Here is a 21,918-nt window from a genome sequence, read left to right on the forward strand (position 1 = left end):
TGTTGCTACTATACCAGGTAAATACTGAATAGTTCCCAAATATCCTTTCTATTCTCTGCTTTCCTTATCTATTTATTTAATTATTAGCAAAATAGAGTAAATGGTCAAGGATTCTCTTTTACTTTGTTTCAGTGTTTAATACCAATCATTTTGCACAAGTCTACAGGTTGGGTCCTATAACTGAAACTACTTTAGTTTCAGTTTTATGTTTTCAGATTTATGTTTTAATTAAGAAAAAAATGATGGTGGTGAGGAGTCTGGCTTTTCCTAGAATGGGAGCCTAGGGCTATTTTCACTAGATTTAATTTTTTTTTCTTTTTTTGGCTTCACCATGCACATGCTGGGGATCTTAGTTCTCTAACCAGGGATCCAACCCTTGCTCCCTTCAGTGGAAGTGAAGAGTCCTAATGACTGGACTGCCAGGGAAGTCCTAGACTGATGTTTTTTGTCCTAGACAACTATGGAATACACGGCTTATGAACAGAAGAGTCAAAGTTTGAAAATAACTACCATTATGTCCTTCTATATTGGTGTGTGTGTATGTGTGTATGTGTGTGTGCATGTGTGTGTGTGGAGAGTATATTGTGCTGTATTATTTGGGAATGCCTTATTGACCATCAGAACTATTAATGTCTCAAGGATCATTCTTGCTAAGAACTGGAAAGAAAACTAACCTGAAATCCATGTTTTCAATATGGCAATTGAAATATATCTTACATAGAGCAGTGCCTAAGGAAAATATTTCCTTTATCTCTGGAAAGTTATAGAGGTTGCTGAGACATCATATTTTCTTAACTAGCTACATGATCACCTTAATTTAATGCATTTTATTAAGCAATAGAAGAAAACCAAACTATTCTATTCAGTAAATATTCACTAACTACTCAATAAGTATTCTGAATGTTAAAATATTATGGTAAAATATTCTCTTTAAAAGTTTACATTCCAAAAATTTATGATTAGATACATATACCCAAATACCTACAAAAGAGAAATTAATGTAATAAATGGCTAATGGATTGACCTAGATGCTATAGTATAAAAGAAAGTAAAGATGCCTGCCCAATTGGCTTAATCGTGAAAGTCTTTATTGGTCAAGGAAGTTTTAAGTTGTTATATCATGGGGGAAGACTGCTTTTAGAAGAGTTTGGAAATGCTGGATATTACTTAGGCAGAGAATGAAATGAGTATATTTGTTTAGCAAAAAATGTTATTGGAAGCAGGAAATTGTCCACTTTGGCTAGACTATATGAGCACTGTGGGAGAAACAGAAGTTGAAGCATATTAGGTCCTGAAGAACAAGCAAGTGTTTATAAACCATGAGAACCAAAATGAGAATACCAGTGTCGTTCATGGGAGGTGAATGGGTTCCAGGGAATGAAATTATTTGGAATACTTTCCAACACAATGTATACTGCAATATCCTACTTTCCTGTTAAAGTTTCATTGCCCTCAGCCCTTACATTATTTAAGGAAGGCTCTCAATCAAGTGCTCATGGTCTTTGCTTCCTTGTTTGAATATTTTTTGAAATTCCCTTTCAACTACCTATCTTTGAGATCAGAGTTTTCCTAGAGATGTATTCTCTGAAGTCTTCAATAAGCAGAATGTAAAATCCAATGATGAATAGTGTCATCATTAATGACTACCTTTCTTCACTCTCAGGAACACAAAAATGTCACGAATTTTCCTAGTCAACACTTTGCCAACTGTATAAAGTGTTAACTACAGTTGGGTCTCTGTAAATACTTAAAACTTGTATGAAAAAAGTATTTCCACTGAAGTGAAGTCTGCTCCTGTGGTGAAACTCACACTCAGTCAATTAGTAGCGCAAAATGTGTGCTGCAGTAGTGTAAAGTGTGATTCTATTCTCCAAGGGCATTAAAATCCATGGGAAGGCGGAAAGAAAGATGAAGACTTAGCAGTTCATAGTATGGATTTCCAGAATCTGTTACTTACGGTTTTGAGCCACATGATGTCGCTCTGTACCGTAAAATTGATACCATAAAGCAAAAAAAAAAAAAAAAAAAGAGAGAGAGAGAGAGAAAAAGAAAGAAATCACTCCTGTTCTTATGGTAAAGAAGCTACATCCACCACTGAAAAAATGGAGGCTACAATGGCATTGGACTGAACGGTCAGGAGGTAGTGCTTCGTTTGGAAACAAGACTCTCTTCATGACAACAAAACACTGAAGACATGAGATGGAGTTTTCCTGGGGAACTGGCCAGGAATACCGGCGTTTGCTGCTCTCACTTCTGTTCCTCGCAGCCTGGAAGGCTGGGAGCGGCCAGCTCCGCTACTCTGTCCTGGAAGAGGCCAAACACGGCACCTTTGTGGGCCGAATCGCTCAGGACCTGGGATTGGAGCTGGCGGAACTGGTGCCGCGCCTGTTTCGTGTGTCATCCAAAGGCCGCGGGGACCTTCTGGAGGTAAATCTGCAGAATGGCATTTTGTTTGTGAATTCTCGGATCGACCGGGAGGAGCTGTGCGGGCAGAGTGCGGAGTGCAGCATCCACCTGGAGGTGATCGTGGACCGGCCGCTGCAGGTGTTCCATGTGGAGGTGGAGGTGAAGGACATTAACGACAATCCTCCAGTGTTCCCAGGAACACAAAAGATTCTGTTTATGGCTGAATCCAGGCCGCTTGACTCTCGGTTTCCGCTAGAGGGCGCCTCTGATGCAGACATTGGGGCCAACGCTCTGCTGACATACAGGCTGAGTCCCAATGAATATTTCTCGCTGGAAAAACCGTCCGATGAAGAGCGGGTAAAACGTCTTGGGCTGGTATTAAGGAGACCTTTAGACAGAGAAGAAGCTCCGGAGATTTTTTTAGTCCTTACCGCCTCTGATGGCGGCAAACCTGAGCTGACTGGCACTGTTCAGTTACTCGTCAGAGTGCTGGACGCCAACGACAACGCCCCGACTTTCGACAGAACACTCTATGAAGTGAAATTACTAGAAAACGTTCCTAACGGAACGTTGGTAATTAAACTTAACGCCTCAGATTTAGACGAAGGCTTGAATGGGAATATTATTTATTCATTCTCAGCTGATATTTTACCCATTGTGAAATCCAAATTCTACATGGATCCAATTACTGGAGAAATTATGGTAAAGGGATATATTGATTTTGAAGAAACCAAATCCTATGAAATTCTTGTAGAGGGCATTGATAAGGGGCAGCCGCCACTTTCTGGCCATTGTACAGTTATGGTGGAAGTTGAAGACACCAATGATAATGCCCCAGTAATGGAATTCAAATTCTTGTCACTCCCAATTAGGGAAGACGCTCCACTGGGCACCGTCATTGCCTTGATAAGTTTGTCTGACCTCGACTCCAGTGTCAATGGGCAGGTGACCTGTAGACTATCGCCCCACGTCCCTTTCAGGCTGGTGTCCACCTTCAAGAACTACTATTCACTCGTTTTGGACAGCACCTTGGATCGCGAGAAAGTGTCCGTCTATAAATTGGTGGTGACCGCTCAAGACGGGGGGTCGCCTTCCTTGTCCACCACAGCCAGTGTGTCCGTGGAGGTGGCCGACGTGAACGACAATGCACCCGCGTTCACGCAGCCCGAGTACACGGTGTTCGTGAAGGAGAACAACCCTCCAGGCTGCCACATCTTCACCGTGTCTGCGCGAGACGCGGACGCGCAGGAAAACGCGCTGGTGTCCTACTCGCTGGTGGAGCGGCGGGTGGGCGAGCGTGAGCTGTCCAGCTATCTGTCGGTGCACGCGGAGAGCGGCAAGGTGTATGCGCTGCAGCCTCTGGACCACGAGGAGCTGGAGCTGCTGCAGTTCCAGGTGAGCGCGCGCGACGCGGGCGTGCCGCCCCTGGGCAGCAACGTGACGCTGCAAGTGTTCGTGCTGGACGAGAACGACAACGCGCCCGCGCTGCTGCCGCCCGGGCCAAGCGGAGGATCCAGCGCGGTGAGCCAGGTGGTGGCGCGGTCGGTGGGCGCGGGCCACGTGGTGGCGAAGGTGCGCGCGGTGGACGCGGACTCGGGCTACAACGCGTGGCTGTCGTACGAGCTGCAGCCGGCGGGGGATGGCGCACGCAGCCTATTCCGCGTGGGGCTGTACACCGGCGAGATCAGCACGACGCGCGCCCTGGACGAGGCGGACGCGCCGCGCCAGCGCCTGCTGGTGCTGGTCAAAGACCACGGCGAGCCGGCGCTGACGGCCACGGCCACCGTGCTGCTGTCGCTGGAGGACAGCGGCCAGGCGCCCAAGGCCTCTTCGCGGGCATTGTCTGGCGCGGCTGAAGCGGAGGCAGTTCTGGTGGATGTGAACGTGTATCTGATCATCGCCATCTGCGCGGTGTCCAGCCTGTTGGTGCTCACGCTGCTGCTGTACACGGCGCTGCGGTGCTCGGCGCCGCCCAGCGAGGGCGCGTGCGGGCCGGTGAAGCCCAGGCTGGTGTGCTCCAGCGCGGTGGGGAGCTGGTCTTACTCTCAGGAGAGGCGGCAGAGGGTGTGCTCTGAGGAGGGGCCGCCCAAGACCGACCTCATGGCCTTCAGTCCCAGTGTTCCGGACTCTGGGGACAGGGAAGATCAGCAGCCAGCAACTGTGGATTCTCTTTCAAAGGTTAGTTTATAAATATCCTTATTTACTGTGAAGTCTGGGTATTCTTTAATTCTGTCAATTTCTTCTTAAAAACTTTCTCAAAACTAAATTTCTCTGAACTAAATTTGTTTACTTTTTCATCCCCTTTTAAACTAAAACCTTTTAGAGGAATAGGACACCAAGACAATACATGTTGTTTTGTTTTTAATATTCATTATTCAATGCATATTTATATAACTAGGGTTATAAATTTTGTGACTTATATCTTCATCTTTATTTTCAGTTGTAATCAACTTTTAGAAAGCATTTTCTTGTTATTTGCCTATAAATCATTGAAAAGTACACAGAATACTACAGCTTAATCAACTATTTGAAAGTGAAAACTGTTACCTTCACTCCAGAAGACACTCAAATGTACCTCCCAAATATCTTTTCCCTCTTCCCCCCATATGTAGCCACAGCTTTAATTTTATAGCTGATTAATTTTTACTTCTTGAATTTTTCTAAATGGAATTGCACAAAATGTGTTGTATGTGTGCTTGTGTTTCTGTGTTCATATTTATCATTCACTATTCTGTGAAGTCATCCATATTGCCTTAAGTACTTGGAGTTAATTTATTATCTCTAATAGTTTTTTTCTTTCTTTAGTATGTTTTAGGAATAGGGTATGTGTTACTCTGTTGAGAATTTCACATTGTTTCTCTTTGTATCTATTTTACCTAATGCTGCCATCAGTATATTTGTAAAATTTTCAATGCCTATTTACAAACTTTTCTGTATTATTTAGCTAAGATGGAGATTAGTGGAACATAGGCTCTGTACTTATCTTCTCCTTTAATTGATTAGTTAAGTTGCTCAATCATGTCTGACTCTTTGTGACCCCCATGGACTACAGCAAGCCAGACTTCCCTGTCCTTCACCAGGTCCCAGAGCTTGCTCAAACTCATATCCATTGAGTTGGTGATGCCATCCAACCAGCTCATCATCTGTCTTCCCCTTCTCCTCCTGCCCTCAATCTTTCCCAGCATCAGGGTCTTTTCAAATGAGTCAGCTCTTCGCATCAGGTGGCTAAAGTATTGGAGTTTCAGCTTCAGCATCAGGACTGAATATTCAGGACTGATTTCCTTTAGGATTGATTGGTTTGATATCCTTGCAGTCCAAGGGACTCTCAAGAGTCTTCTCCAACACCACAGTTAAAAAGCATCAATTCTTCTGTGCTCAGCTTTCTTTATAGTCCAATTCTCACATCCATACATGACCACTGGAAAAACCATAGCTTTGATTAGACGGACCTTTGTTGGCAGGGTAGTGTCTTTGCTTTTTAATATGCTCACCAGGTTGGTCATAGATTTTCTTCCAAGGAGCAAGCGACTTTTAATTTCATGGCTGCAGTCACCATATGCGGTGATTTTGGAGCACCCCAAAATAAAGTCTCTCACTGTTTCTATTGTTTCCCCATCTATTTGCCATGAAGTGATGGGACCAGATGCCATGATCTCAGTTTTCTGAATGTTGAGTTTTAAGCCAACTTTTTCACTTTGATCTTTCACTTTCATCAACAGGCTCTTGAGTTCTTCTTTGCTTTCTGCCATAAGGGTGGTGTCATCTGCGTGTCTGAGGTTATTGATATTTCTCCTGGCAATCTTGATTCCAGCTTGTACTTCATCCAGCCTGGCATTTCGCATGATGTACTCTGCATATAAGTTAAATAAGCAGGGTGACAATATACAATGTTGACGTACTCCTTTCCCAATTTGGAACGAGTCTGTTGTTCCATGTCTGTTTCTATCTGTTGCTTCTTGACTTGCATACAGATTTCTCAGGAGGCAGGTCAGGTGATCTGTTTTTCTCATCTCTTTAAGAACTTTCCACATTTTGTTGTGACCACATAATCAAAGGCTTTGGCGTAGTCAATAAAGCAGAAATAAATGTTTTTCTGGAACTCTTGCTTTTTCTGTGATCCAACGGATGTTGGCAATTTGATCTCTGTTTCCTCTGCCTTTTCTAAATCCAGCTTGAACATCTGGAAGTTCATGGTTCACATACTGTTGAAGCCTGGCTTGAAGAATTTTGAGCATTACTTTGCTAGTGTGGGAGATGAGTGTAATTGTATGGTAGTTTGAACATTCTTTGGCATTGCCTTTCTTTGGGATTGGAATGAAAACTGACCTTTTCCAGTCCTGTGACCACTGCTGAGTTTTCCAAATTTGCTGGCATATTGAGTGCAGCACTTTCACAGCATCATCTTTTAGTATTTGAAATAGGTCAGCTGGAATTCCATCACCTCCAGTAGCTTTGTTTGTAGTGATGCTTCCTAAGGCCCACTTGACTTCACATTCCAGGATGCCTGGCTCTAAGTGAGTGGTCACACCATCGTGGTTATCTGGGTCATGAAGATCTTTTTTGTATAGTTCTTCTGTATATCCTTGCCACCTCTTCTTAATCTCTTCTGCTTCTGTTTAGGTCCATACCATTTCTGTCCTTTATTGTACCCTTGGTATCACTAATTGATAGTGTCAATCAATTGGTATCTTTAATTGATGTCAATTCCCCAAATGCTTTTACCTGTTCACACTTTTGCTAGTTCTGTATGAGTTTCAGTTGCTCGTCATCATCTGGAAAACTTGGCATTGTTAATTTACATTGTTGCCATTTTGCTAGATGTGCTTATGTTTCCCAATTTGTAATTGAGGTTGAGCACATTTTTGTATTATTATTGGCCATTTTAATATCCTATTCTGTGCAATAACTGTTCAAGTCTTCTGCCTATTTTCCTATTCTGTTATATTCTTCTACTGTTTTTTAAATTAATTTTTTGCTGTACCGGGTTTTCATTGGTGCACCTAGGGTTTCTGGTGAGGGGGGCTACTCTCTAGTTGTAGTGTATGAGCTTCTCATTGTACTGGCTTCTCTTGCTGGAGAGTAAAGCCCTAGAGCACTAGGGCTTCAGTAGTTGCGGTACACGGGCTTATTTGCCCTGTGTCATGTAGAATCTTCCTGGACCAGAGATCCAACTCACATCCCCTGCATTGGCAGGCAGACTTTCAACTCTGGACTACCAAGGAAGTTCCTTCTACTTCTTTGTGAAAAGTTTTATGTTCTGGATATGACCCCTTTCTTGATTTTCTGCATTGTTCCACACTGTGACTTGTCTTTTCATTCTTTTGTCATTTGGTGAATAGAAATTTTCATTTTAGTTAAGTTCAACTTATCATTTTTTTCTTCTTGATTCTATCCTCTGAAGATAATTTCTTGTGTCTTTTGTTTTCTTGTTCACGTTCATATGCAATTAATTTTAATTTTTTGTCTTTGCTGAGACCCAAGGATCAAGCTTAACTTTTACCAAACATGTTCAGCTGAGGCAAGACCATTAAAAATAATTAGTTCCACAGTTGTTCCTTATATAACCATAGTCTTTTTGCTTTTGTTTTTCTAATCAATTTGACTGTTTTTTCCATTAATGTCATGCTGTCTCTTTAATTCAACCTAGATTTGTATATTAATTCCATAAAAACAACTTGGTGAGGTATTGATTTGAATTGTATTGTATCTATTGAGATAATAGATAATTATCCTGATAATTTTGTCAGGATAATTAGCTATATTAGCCTGATAATTCTGTATTGAGTTCTGGGCATTGTACATGAAACCAGCTGACATCTTTACAATCATGAGACATTCACTTCATGAGCATGCTCTGTTTATCTAAATAACCTACAATGGTTCTTAATATTTTATAATTTCCTGTGTAGAGGTCCTATTCATCTTTCATAAGATTTATTCTTAGATAATTGCCATTTGTTATCATAATAAATATCAGCTCTAAGTTTAAATTATTTTCTTTAATCATGGTACATATGAGGAAATTCCCTGGTGGTCTAGTGGTTAGGACTCTGTGCTTTCCTTCCTGAGGGCCCAGATCCCTGGTTGGGGAACTAAAGAAGAAATTATTTTATATTTTTTTTAGTGGTGGTAAAGAATTCTCTAATATTTGGTATATGAGAAATATGCTTATTTTGCCAGCACTTCTGAAAAATAGTTTTGTTGAGTATCAAGTTCTGAGTTGTAACTTATTTCCCCCCACCCCATTGCTTTTAAGATGACATTCCATAGTCTTTTGAGAAGACAGCTGTCAAGTTTATTGTTCAGGTAGTAAAACCTTTTTTCCCCTGTCCAGCTGGTTTGTAAAATTTTTCTTTATTTTTTACTTTCAAGGGCTTTATGTTCAGTTTTAGTTTTCTTTGATTTTTATCTTGTTTGCAGTTTTTAAAGCTTCTTGAATATGTGGTTTGATGTCTTTCATCAGTATAGGAAAAATTCCAGCAGTCTGCCTTCGAATATTCCTTCTGCCTCATGTTTTTCTCTCTTTCTCTTCTTTAAGTCAAGGAATAGGTGTGTTAAATCTTTTCACCATATCTCTTGTATCTTCTATGCCCCCGTCTATTTTTTCAGCATAATTTTTGCTATTACCTGAAGGATATTTTTATTCTGACCAATCTTATACTATAGCAAATTCCTCTTCTTATTAAGTCATCAATTGAATCTAAACATTGATTATTATCTTTCTGGTGAAATAATTTATTATGTATTTATTTTGGTACCTTAATTACAGTTTATTTATGGTCTGTCATATCAGTGTAATAATTGGATCATCTGTGTGTGGGTTTTATTGTTCATTTTTTCTCATGATTCTCTTTATTGGTAAGCCTGATAATTTTGTATTGAGTTCTGGGTATTGTACATGAGAAGCTGTAACTATTCTAGATGTAGTTATATTACTCTATAGATGGATAAAGAGTTTATAAATACCTGATAGATATGCATTTAGAAATTTATGGAAAAGTCTGAATTGAGGTAATATTTTATATCTTTTCCTTTTTTATCTACTACAATGATGTCTGTTATTACAAATCTTCTGAAGATTTTATTTTTATCTCTTCTACTTAACCCAAGGTCTATTTTGTAGTCTCATACAAAGTTAGTAGAATAAGGGTTTTGTACTTTATTTTAACCCTTTTTCTGTCCTCCTTTCCTCTTTCCTTTGTTCCTAAGACCCAAGCGTACTGAATTTTTTTATTTTTTGCTGTTTAGTTTCCCTCCTCCTTTCTCATCCTGGATATTTACTAATGCTCTAATAATCTTGCATCTCATCACGTTTCCACTCACTTGACCTGGAATTTTAAAAGATATGACCTCAGAGATTGTAATTTCTTTCAATTTAATAAAGACTGAATTGTGGCCTGGAGACACACAAAAAAATTGGGGCCACATGAATATTAATATGAATGTATAGAATAGAACCAAAAGTGCTTAAATTTAGCTCATTGTCTCTTTCCACTTTTAAATGAGCTCATTTGGGAAAAATGAAGGCAATAGGATTGTGAGTAAAAACTATGCTTAATTTAGCTTCCTTATTCCCTCATAGGTACTTTAAAATTTACTCTCAGGTCTCCTCAGAATGTGTATATAACATAAATATTTTAGCACAATATTTTGTTGGGAGGTTGAACCATTACAAAAGTAATGTAAAAATATGTACCATATGCATATTATGTGAGGTAACTGGATAAATTATTTTCTACATATAATTAAACTTTTTGTTCATATTTGATGCAGGAGGATGAACTGTTTACAAACCTTTAAAAGATTGCTTCAGTTTCACCTGTTATATCTCAACAGTGTGGTAGACTTACATAATTTTCTACACATAGGTGAGAAATATAGCTTATTAAAATTTTATTCTGGAGTTTTGTAGGAAATGAAAGTCATCTAGACTCCAGTACTAAATTAAATTTTCTAGTGTACTGTTTTCCTGAATGTTCCTCAGTAAATTAAGCAGAGATACCTCAAAATACTATTTGGTTTCCTTAATCTAAATTCATTGTCAGGAAAGGAGTCTTAGTTTTGCCATGGGGCATACATAAGTATAACTGAAAATTTTCCAGAAACTATGTAGTAATAAGCTATAATATTTAATTGAAAGAATGGATTGGAAAAAGATTTAAAGAATTTCCTCTACTTATAGATTTCATGGAATTACAAGTAAAGAGACTACACTTGTTGAAAAAATAACCTCCAAAACAAGAGTTGAGCAATGAAAGACAAATGCAAAGGATAATTTTAAAACTCTGCAATCTAAAAGATATGAAGACAGTTCAAAAGCCAAGAGGCTTATTTTCTCTTGTATATATTTATGTGAAAAAATTACAAGCTGAAAGAAGCATATGATACTATTGATGGCATTTTCTCCATTAAGTATATTTTTTAAAGTTTTAAATATTTACTGAAAATATTCTGTAAAATACTATGCATACATTGTTAATATCACACTATCAGTTGGCTTTCAAATACTTAATATTTACTTTTCTCAACAGTAAATTTTTAATTGTAATTTTGTAGATCCACATCAATCATGGTTTCATAATAGAAGGTGAATCAACATTAACTGATGATATTTTCAACTCAGATATTATAATTTTTTCTTATTATATATTAAAATACTTTAAATTATCCTTGTAAGTGACTCTTAGATAAATAGCTCTGAAATTTGATTACTGTTTAGCTTTTTTAGTGTTTGGATGTTCTGAATGCTAAGAAATCTTTCAAAAACTAAAGGAAATGATAAGTGTACTCTTAAAGATTGTATCAGAAACAAAGTCAGTAACATTATCTGATGTCCTTACATTACTGTTTTGAATACTGAGAAGCAAGTTAATTTCAATTGACTTTGTATTTTCTAGTAATCTTATTTCTTTCCAAGCTAGTTTTTATAGTATCACTTTTCCATATTTGCTTTATACATGGACACATAATACATCTAATTCCACATATGACTTATACCATCATTAAAAAATGTGTTTGGAGTTTATGCTTTACATGTAAAGCATTAAGTAATAGAATTATTGATTTCTTGGCCCCTCTTATATTCACAAGCAAAGATGATTTTTTAATATTTAAGGAATATAAGCATCTGAATGCAGAGTTCCAAAGAATAACAAGGAGAGATAAAAAAGCCTTCCTCAGCAATCAATGCAAAGAAATAGAGGAAAACAACAGAATGGGAAAGACTAGAGATCTCTTCAAGAAAATTAGAGATACCAAGGGAACATTTCATGCAAAGATGGGCTCAATAAAGGACAGAAATTCTATGGACGTAACAGAAGCAGAAGATATTAAGAAGAGGTGGCAAGAATACACAGAAGAACTGTACAAAAACATCTTCATGACCCAGATAATCATGATGGTGTGATCATTCACCTAAACCCAGGCATCCTGGAATGTCAAGTCAAGTGGGCCTTAGGAAGCATTACTACGGACAAAGCTAGTGGAGGTGATGGAATTCCAGGTGAGCTATTTCAAATCCTGAAAGATGATGCTGTGAAAGTGCTACACTCAATATGCCAGCAAATTTGGAAAACTCAGCAGTGGCCACAGGACTGGAAAAGGTCAGTTTTCATTCCAATCCCAAAGAAAGGCAATACCAAAGAATGCTCAAACTACCACACAATTGCACTCATCTCACACACTAGTAAAGTAATGCTCAAAATTCTCCAAACCAGTATTCAGCAATACATGAATCATGAACTTCCAAATGTTCAAGCTGGATTTAGAAAAGGCAGAGGAACCAGAGATCAAATTGCCAACATCCGCTGGATCATCGAAAAAGCAATAGAGTTCCAGAAAAACATCTATTTCTGCTTTATTGACTATGCCAAAGCCTTTGACTGTGTGGATCACAATAAACTGTGGAAAATTCTGAAAGAGATGGGAATACCAGACCACCTGACTTGCCTCTTGAGAAACCGATATGCAGGTCAGGAAGCAACAGTTAGAACTGGATGGAACAACAGACTGGTTCCAAATAGGAAAAGGAGTACATCAAGGCTATATGTTGTCACCTTGCTTATTTAACTTATATGCAGAATACATCATGAGAAACGCTGGGCTGGAAGAAGCACAAGCTGGAATTAAGATTGCTGGGAGAAATATCAATAATATCAGATATGCAGATGACACCACTTTTATGGCAGAAAGTGAGGAGGAACTAAAGAGCCTCTTGATGACAGTGAAAGAGGAGAGTGAAAAAGTTGGCTTAAAACTCAACATTCAGAAAACGAAGATCATGGCATCCAGTCCCATCACTTCATGGGAAATAGATGGGGAAACAGTGGAAACAGTGTCAGACTTTATTTTTCTGGGCTCCAAAATCACTGCAAATTGTGATTGCCTCCATGAAATTAAAAGACGCTTACTCCTTGGAAGGAAAGTTATGGCCAACCTAGACAGCATATTAAAAAGCAGAGACATTACTTGGCCAACAAAGGTCCGGGCTTTTCAAGGTCTAGTCAAGGCTATGGTTTTTCCAGTGGTCATGTGTGGATGTTAGAGTTGGACTGTGAAGAAAGCTGAGCGCCGAAGAATTGATGCTTTTGAACTGTGGTGTTGGAGAAGACTCTTGAGAGTCCCTTGGACTGCAAGGAGATCCAACCAGTCCATCCTAAAGATCAGTCCTGGGTGTTCATTGGAAGGACTGATGCTGAAGCTGAAACTCCAGTACTCTGGCCACCTCATGCAAAGAGTTGACTCATTGGAAAAGCCCCTGATGCTAGGAGGGATCGGGGGCAGGAAGAGAAGGGGACGACAGAGGATGAGATGGCTGGATGGCATCATCGACTCAATGGACATGAGTTTGGGTGAACTCTGGGAGTTGGTAGTGGACAGGGAGGCCTGATGTGCTGTGATTCATGGGGTCGCAAAGAGTTGGACACAACTGAGCGACTGAACTGAACTGAGGGAGTATATACTTAAGTAGAATGTTAAACTTTTTTAAGAGGAAAAGTAGGTTTGTTTTATATTGGCCATATTTATTAAGTGAAGTCCAAGTCCGTGTAGCAAATAAAATGGAGCAGTAGAATGAGATGAAATTAACAGAGTTAACTTGTTAATAATGTGATTTCTTTCCATGTTTCAATTTTTACTGGAACTCAAATATTTTATAGAATAATATATCTCACAAACAACATTAGGATTTTGATTTGCTACATAAAAGAAAATATATGTGCTTTCACAATTTATATCAATCTGATTTATCAGTAATAGCAACTTGAAGAAATGCTTGTCTGTATGCTGTCCTGTGCTAGATGTATTAAGTTGCAAATAGTGTCATGTCCACATTACAGTTTTTGAGTTAACACTAAAAGTAAGTAGGTAATATAAAGAAAAAGGAAATCAATAAATTTTCATCAATTTGAAAATCAGACTTCCAAATGGAATGCAGATACGAATTCTATTCACATAGCTTGTTACTTTGAAAATAACATTACAAAAGCCAATATTAAATATTGCAAATAGGAATATAAACTTGTTTTATGAGTGATATAAAGACTAATATACAAACATCCCATCAAAATAGTAGAGAAAAAAATAGGTAATTTTAGTAAGTAATATTTAAATACAGAAAGATATAAAAAATCTAAAACTTTTAAAGTCCATTAGGAACTATACAAACCCTAAATATACAGAATAGGCCAATACAAATCATTCTAGTAAAGATTGGGTGTCACAACTTGAGTAGTATTGATCCTGCAGTATTTTACTTAAATTTGATACATTTTATTAAAAATTTAATTATATATTTGATTAGAGATAAGGAATATAATGAGACGTTGAAACTGGGAAATATTTAACGAATGTAATGTAAATAAAGCATAACAAAGTAAAATAACTCCCCTTTCCTCCACATGATGGCGCTGGAAACCGCAAGTTTAGTGTTTTTCTTTTTTTAAACAACAAAGGAATACAGAGAGTTTATTTTCCTGAGAAAGGAAAAGAGCCACTCCATTTTTTCACTCTGCTGCTGAAGCATAAAAGGTGAGCAAATACAAAATTGTATAAAATTGGGAATTAAATTTCCAAGAGCTATATGGTAGTGCAATAGGTATTTGAAAGTTGATACAAATTTGCGATGGTATATTCTCAGAGAAAAAGTCCAGGATCTCAGCGTCTGCTGCTATCGCTTCTGCTCCTCGTAGCCTGGGAGTCGGGGAGTGGCCAGGTCCAATACTCTGTTTCCGAGGAGGCCAAACACGGCACCTTCGTGGGCCGCATCGCCCAGGACCTGGGACTGGAGCTGGCAGAGCTGGTGCCTCGCCTCTTCCGGATTGCATCCAAAGGCCGCAGAGACCTTCTGGAGGTAAATCTGCAGAATGGCATTTTGTTTGTGAATTCTCGGATCGACCGGGAGGAGCTGTGCGGGCGGAGAGCGGAATGCAGCATCCACCTGGAGGTGATCGTGGACCGGCCACTGCAGGTGTTCCATGTGGAGGTGGAGGTGAAGGACATTAACGACAACCCGCCAAGGTTCTTGCGACAAGAACAAACACTATTTATACTAGAGTCAAGAAGAGCGGATTCCCGGTTTCCGCTAGAGGGCGCGTCTGATATGGATATCGGAAGAAACGCAGAATTGAGATACAAGTTACAAGCAAATGAGTATTTTGACTTGGATGTTAAAACAAACGAAGAGGAAACAAACTTTTTAGAACTAGTTTTGAAGAAACTAGTAGATAGGGAAGAAATGCAAGAACATCGTTTATTGCTGATTGCAATTGATGGAGGAAAACCTGAACTAACAGGTACAGTTCAGTTATTGATCAATGTTTTGGATGCGAATGATAATGCTCCAGAATTTGATAAATCAGTTTATAATGTCAGATTACTGGAAAATGCACCGAATGGGACACTTGTTATTAAACTGAACGCCTCAGATGCAGATGAGGGTATTAATAAGGAAATAATGTATCTCTTTAACAACCTTGTTCTTGACAATGTAAAATCTAAATTTGCGATCAATTCTAATAGTGGGGAAATAATAGTTACAGGAAAACTGGATTACGAAGACTGTAATTTATATGAAATTAATATTGATGCTGTTGATAAAAGTTCATTCCCATTAACTGGACACTGCAAAGTAATAGTGAAATTGCTGGATGAAAATGATAATATCCCAGAGATGGTCATAACCTCCCTATCTCTGCCTGTGCAAGAGGACGCTCCACTGGGCACTGTCATTGCCCTGATCAGTCTATCAGACCTCGACTCTGGTGCCAACGGACAGATCACCTGCTCTGTGACGCCTGATGTTCCTTTTAAGCTGGTGTCCACTTTCAAAAATTACTATTCATTGGTGCTGGACAGCGACTTGGATCGTGAGCGCCTGGCGAACTATGATGTGGTGCTGACTGCGAGAGATGGGGGCTCGCCTGCCTTGTCCACCACGACCAGCGTGTCCGTGGAGGTAGCCGACGTGAACGACAATGCACCCGCGTTCACGCAGCCAGAGTACACCGTATTCGTGAAGGAGAACAACCCGCCTGGCTGCCACATCTTCACCGTGTCGGCGCGAGACGCGGACGCGCAGGAGAACGCGCTGGTGTCCTACTCGTTGGTGGAACGACGCGTGGGCGAACGCGCGCTGTCGAGCTACGTGTCGGTGCACGCGGAGAGCGGCAAGGTGTATGCGCTGCAGCCGCTGGACCACGAGGAGCTGGAGCTGCTGCAGTTCCAGGTGAGCGCGCGCGACGCGGGCGTGCCGCCCCTGGGCAGCAACGTGACGCTGCAGGTGTTCGTGCTGGACGAGAACGACAACGCGCCTGCACTGCTGCCGCCCGGGTCAGGCAGAGGACCCAGCGCGGTGAGCCAGGTGGTGGCGCGGTCGGTGGGCGCGGGCCACGTGGTGGCGAAGGTGCGCGCGGTGGACGCGGACTCGGGCTACAACGCGTGGCTGTCGTACGAGCTGCAGCCGGCGGGGGGTGGCGCAAGCAGCCCATTCCGCGTGGGGCTATACACTGGCGAGATCAGCACGACGCGTGCCCTGGACGAGGCGGACGCGCCGCGCCAGCGCCTGCTGGTGCTGGTGAAGGACCACGGCGAGCCGGCGCTGACGGCCACGGCCACCGTGCTGCTGTCGCTGGAGGACAGCGGCCAGGCGCCCAAGGCCTCTTCGCGGGCGTTGTCTGGTGCAGCTGGCGCAGAGACGGCGTTAGTGGATGTGAACGTGTATCTGATCATCGCCATCTGCGCGGTATCCAGCCTGTTGGTGCTCACGCTACTGCTGTACACGGCGCTGCGGTGCTCGGCGCCGCCTAGCGAGGGCGCGTGTGGACCCGGGAAGCCCAGGCTGGTGTGCTCCAACGCAGTGGAGAGCTGGTCTTACTCGCAGGAGAGGCGACAGAGGGTGTGCTCTGGGGAGGGGCCGCCCAAGACCGACCTCATGGCCTTCAGTCCTAGCCTGCCTCAGGGTCCTATCTCTACGGACACAGTGAGTCTCAAAAACCTTATAGAAAATTTTCATTATGTGCTGCTGCTGCTACTGCTAAGTCGCTTCAGTCGTGTCCGACTCTGTGCGACCCCATAGACGGCAGCCCACCAGAATCCCCCGTCCCTGGGATTCTCCAGGCGAGAGTACTGGAGTGGGTTGCCATTGCCTTCTCCAGATTTTCGTTATGTATTTAATATTAAATATTTAATATCCTTTATCTTCTCTTTTCATTTTTAAAGTATGGCTTTATAAGTAGTTATTGTATCCTTTTAGGTATAAATTCTCTTGGTACTAATTAATTTCTCTATACTTACAGTTATGATTAAAATTTACTTTGTTGAAGACAACTGCTTTGCACTATATTGTTTATTTCAGTAACAATGCCCTTTTTATGAGGTTTAAAGGCTTGAGTTAATGAACTGGTTTTCAGTTCACCATAGAAAATGTTTCCATAATTAAATTTTTAGTGAACATTTCAATTTTCAAATTTTAATAAGTGTTATAGGAAGATACTTGTAAGATACATTCTTGGTGTTTTCATTTATTGTCAACGTCCAGTATTGTAACTACATAGAAATATTGTAACATGTCGTGTCAACTTGCTCTTTTTTCCTCCACTGACTATCCATTATTTGGTTTTGTTGGTTTGCTTGATTTTGTTCGTTTGTGGTGGGTCTTCTTTGCTGCCCTTGGCCTTTCTCTAGTTTCTGAGAGTGCTACCTTCTAGTTGTGGTGCGCAGGCTTCTCACTGCTATGGCTTCTCTTGTTGCGGAGCACGGGCTTTAGGATGTGCCAACCTTAGTAGTTGCGACTAGAGAGCTGTTTAGCGTGGGTTCAGTAGTCATGGCCCACAGGCTTACTTACTCCAGGGCAGGTTCTTAACCACTAGAACACCAGGGAAGCCCCTATTTGAGAAATTTCATTCAGTTCAGTTCAGTCGCTCAGTCATGTCTGACTCTTTGTGACCCCATGAATCGCAGCATGCCAGGCCTCCCTGTCCATCACCAACTCCCGGAGTTCACTCAGACTCACGTCCATTGAGTCGGTGATGCCATCCAGCCATCTCATCCTCTGTCGTCCCCTTTTCCTCCTGTCTCCAACCCCTCCCAGCATCAGAGTCTTTTCCAATGAGTCAACTCTTTGCATGAGGTGGCCAAAGTACTGGAGTTTCAGCTTTAGCATCAGTCCTTCCAAGGAACACCCAGGGCTGATCTCCTTTAGAATGGACTGGCTGGATCTCCTTGCAGTCCAAGGGACTCTCAAGAGTCTTTTCCAACACCACAGTTCAAAAGCATCAATTCTTCAGTGCTCAGCTTTCTTCACAGTCCAACTCTCATATCCATACATGACCACTGGAAAAACCATAGCCTTGACTAGATGGACCTTTGTTGGCAAAGTAATGTCTCTGCTTTTCAATATGCTATCTAGGTTGGTCATAACTTTCCTTCCAAGGAGTAAGCGTCTTTTAATTTCATGGCTGCAGTCACCATCTGCAGTGATTTTGGAGCCCCCCAAAATAAAGTCTGACACTGTTTCCACTGTTTCCCCATCTATTTGCCATGAAGTGATGGGACCAGATGCCATAATCTTCGTTTTTTGAATATTGAGTTTTAAGCCAACTTTTTCACTCTCCTCTTACACTTTCATCAAGAGGCTTTTGAGTTCCTCTTCACTTTCTGCCATAAGGGTGGTATCATCTGCATATCTGAGGTTATTGATATTTCTCCCGGCAATCTTGATTCCAGCATGTGCTTCTTCCAGCCCAGTGTTTCTCATGATGTACTCTGCATATAAGTTAAATAAGCAGGGTGACAGTACACAAATTGAATTAGTGTTTCTAGTAATATTTGTGCATTGAATGACTCTTTTAAGTCTTGTTAAATGTTAGCCTTGGCATATTCATGGTGAGTTTGATATTTATAATTTAAAATTTTTAGCTCTAGTGGCTTAATTTTATTCATTTTTATTATAAAATATATTTCATGATTTAAAATGTTTTAAATGTGTCCATTCCACCTCCAACATCAAGCCACTTAATCAGTTCAGTTCAATTCAGTCACTCAGTTGTGTCTGACTCTTTGCAACCCCATAGATTACAGCACGCCAGGCCTCCCTGTCCATCACCAACTCCTGGAGTCCACTCAAACTCATGTCCATAGAGTTGGTGAGGCCATCCAACCATCTCATCCTCTGTCTTCCCCTTCTCCTCCTGCCTTCAATCTTTCCCAGCATCAGGGTCTTTTCCAATGAGTCAGTTCTTCTCATCAGGTAGCCAAAGTATTGGAGTTTCAGCTTCAACATCAGTCCTTCCAATGTATATTCAGGACTGATTTCCTTTAGGATGGACTTGTTGGATCTCCTTGCAGTCCAAGGGACTCTCAAGAGTGTTCTCCAACACCATAGTTCACAAGCATCAATTCTTCAGTGCTCAGCTTTCTTTATAGTCCAACTCTCACATCCATACATGACTACTGGAAAAACCATAGCTTTAACTTGTTGGCAAAGTAATGTTTCTGCTTTTTAATATGCTGTCTTTGTTGGTCATAGCTTTTCTTCCAGGGAGCAAGTGTCTTTTCATTTCATGGCTGTAGTTACCATCTGCAGTGATTTTGGAGCCCCCCCCCCAAAATAAAGTCTCTCATTGTTTCCATTGTTTACAGATCACATAACTGTTGAAGCCTGGCTTGGAGAATTTTGCGTATTACTTTGCTAGTGTGTGAGATGAGTGCAATTGGGCAGTAGTCTGAACATTTTTTGGCATTGACTTTCTTTGGGATTGGAATGAAAACCGACCTTTTCCAATCCTTTGGCCACTGCTGAGTTTTCCAAATTTGCTGGCATATTGAGTGCAGCACTTTCTCAGCATCATCTTTTAGGATTTGAAATAGCTCAACTGAAATTCCATCACCTCCACTAGCTTTGTTCATAGTGATGCTTCCCAAAGCCCACTTGATTTCACATTCCCGGATGTCTGGCTCTAGTCCAATGATCACACCAGTGTGGTTATCTGGGTCATGAAGATCTTTTTTGTTTAGTTCTTCTGTATATTCTTGCCACCTCTTAATATCTTTTTCTTTCTGTTAGATCCATACCATTTCTGTCCTTTATTGTGCCCATGTTTGCATAAAATGTTCCCTTGGTATCTCTTTTTCCTGAAAAGATTTCTAGTCTTTCCCTTTCTATTGTTTTCCTCTATTTCTTTGCATTGATCATTGAGGAAGGCTTTCTTATCTCTCCTTGCTGTTCTTTGGAACTCTGCATTCAGCTGCTTTTATCATTCCTTTTCTCCTTTACCTTCAGTTTCTCTTCTTTTCTGAGCTATTTGTAAGGCCTCCTCAGACAATCATTTTTCCTTTTTGCATTTCTTTTTCTTCAGGATGGTCTTGATCACTGCCTCCTGTACATGAGCCTGTACAAGAACAATCCATAGTTCTTCAGGCACTCTATCAGATCTAATCCCTTGAATCCATATGTCACTTCTACTGTATAATTGTAAAGGATTTGATTTAGGTCATACCTGAATGGTCTAGTGGTTTTCCTTACTTTCTTCAATTTAAGTCTGAATTTTGCGATAAGGAGTTCATGATCTGAGCTACAGTCAGCTCCTGGCCTTGTTTTTGCTGACTGTATAGAGCTTCCTCATCTTTGGCTGCAAAGAATATAATCAATCTGATTTCGGTATTGACCATCTGGTGATGTCCATGAGTAAAGTCTTCTCTTGTGTTGTTGGAAGAGGGTGTTTGCTATGACCAGTGTGTTCTCTTGGAAAAACTCTTTTGTTAGCTTTTGCCGTTCTTCATTTTGTACTCCAAGGCCAAATTTGCCTGTTACTCTAGGTATCTCTTGACCTCTTTTGCATTCCAGTCCCCTATGATGAAAAGGGCATCTTTTTGTGTGTTAATTCTAGAAGGTCTTGTAGGTCTTCATAGAACCAATCAACTTCAGCTTCTTCAGCATTACTGGTTGGGACATAGACTTGGATTACTGTGATATTGAATGGTTTGCCTTGGAAATGAACAGAGATCATTTGGTCGTTTTTGAAGTTGCACCCAAGTATTGTATTTCTGACTCTCTTGTTGATTATGAGGGCTACTCCATTTCTTCTAAGGGATTCTTGCCCAAAGTAGTAGATATAATGGTCATTTGAGTTAAATTCGCCCATTCCAGTCCATTTTAGTTCACTGATTCCTAAAATGTCAGTGTTCACTCTAGCCATCTCCTGTTTGATCACTTCCAATTTACCTTCATTCATGGACCTAACATTCCAGGTTCCTATGCAATATTGTACCTTACAGGATCGGACTTTACTTCTATTACCAGTCACATCCACCACTGGGCATTGTTTTTGCTTTGGCTCCATCTCTTCATTTTTTCTGGAGTTATTTCTCCACTCTTCTCCAGTAGTGTTTTGGGCACCTACCGACCTGGGGAGTTCATCTTTCAGTGTCATTTTTTTTGCCTTTTCATACTGTTCATGGGGTTCTCAAGGCAAGAATACTGAAGTGGTTTGCCATTCCCTTCTCCAGTGGACCACGTTTTGTCAGAACTCTCCACCATATACCTGCTCAAATATTTCAAATGTTCTAATTTCTTGGTTATTCTCCTAGAGAATTTTTTATATACAAATAAACTCTTTTCTTCCACTTTAAAACATAATGTTTGTATTGATTTTCCTTTCCTCATTCATTTAATATAGTTTGTCTATTACTTAAGGAGATTTTTCACTCTTTTTTCTAGTCCATGTTGTCCCATTTTGCAGCTGTATCATAATTCCCAACACCAATGTTAAATGGAGGAATGATTAATTATGCTCTTATTTTTTATTTTTCAATTCACAAATTATTATATTGGTGAGAAATAATTGTGAATTCCCACAGCTGGGAAAATCTTAACTTTTCTTTTTTAGTTAGAAGACATTTGCTTTTATTGTTGCCTTTTGTTTTTAGATTAAAAACTACTGTATGATATAAACATCCCTCTTGACTTTATTGTTTACTAATATATTTTTTTACAACAGAGCCATACATTTTATCTGA

General features: G+C 40.5%; 1 protein-coding gene across 3 annotated transcripts in view; it reads left to right on the plus strand.

The window, feature by feature from the left end:
* PCDHA13 (protocadherin alpha 13) overlaps positions 1–21,918 on the plus strand; it is a 209,250-nt gene that overhangs the window by 10,979 nt on the left and 176,353 nt on the right. Inside the window, exon 1 of one of the 3 annotated variants that reach the window (XM_059888203.1) lies at positions 2,052–4,584. The exons of 1 other annotated variant lie outside the window; for it this stretch is intronic. In XM_059888203.1, coding sequence (XP_059744186.1) covers positions 2,200–4,584 — 2,385 coding nt within the window. In that variant the 5' untranslated portion in view covers positions 2,052–2,199. Of the gene's footprint in view, positions 1–2,051; positions 4,585–13,947; positions 16,883–21,918 lie in introns of those variants that run through there. One more of the 3 variants, XM_059888204.1, reaches the window with a different exon arrangement.

The sequence above is a fragment of the Bos taurus genome, chromosome 7 (assembly GCF_002263795.3).
Source record: "Bos taurus isolate L1 Dominette 01449 registration number 42190680 breed Hereford chromosome 7, ARS-UCD2.0, whole genome shotgun sequence".
In the NCBI taxonomy this organism is placed as follows: domain Eukaryota; kingdom Metazoa; phylum Chordata; class Mammalia; order Artiodactyla; family Bovidae; genus Bos; species Bos taurus.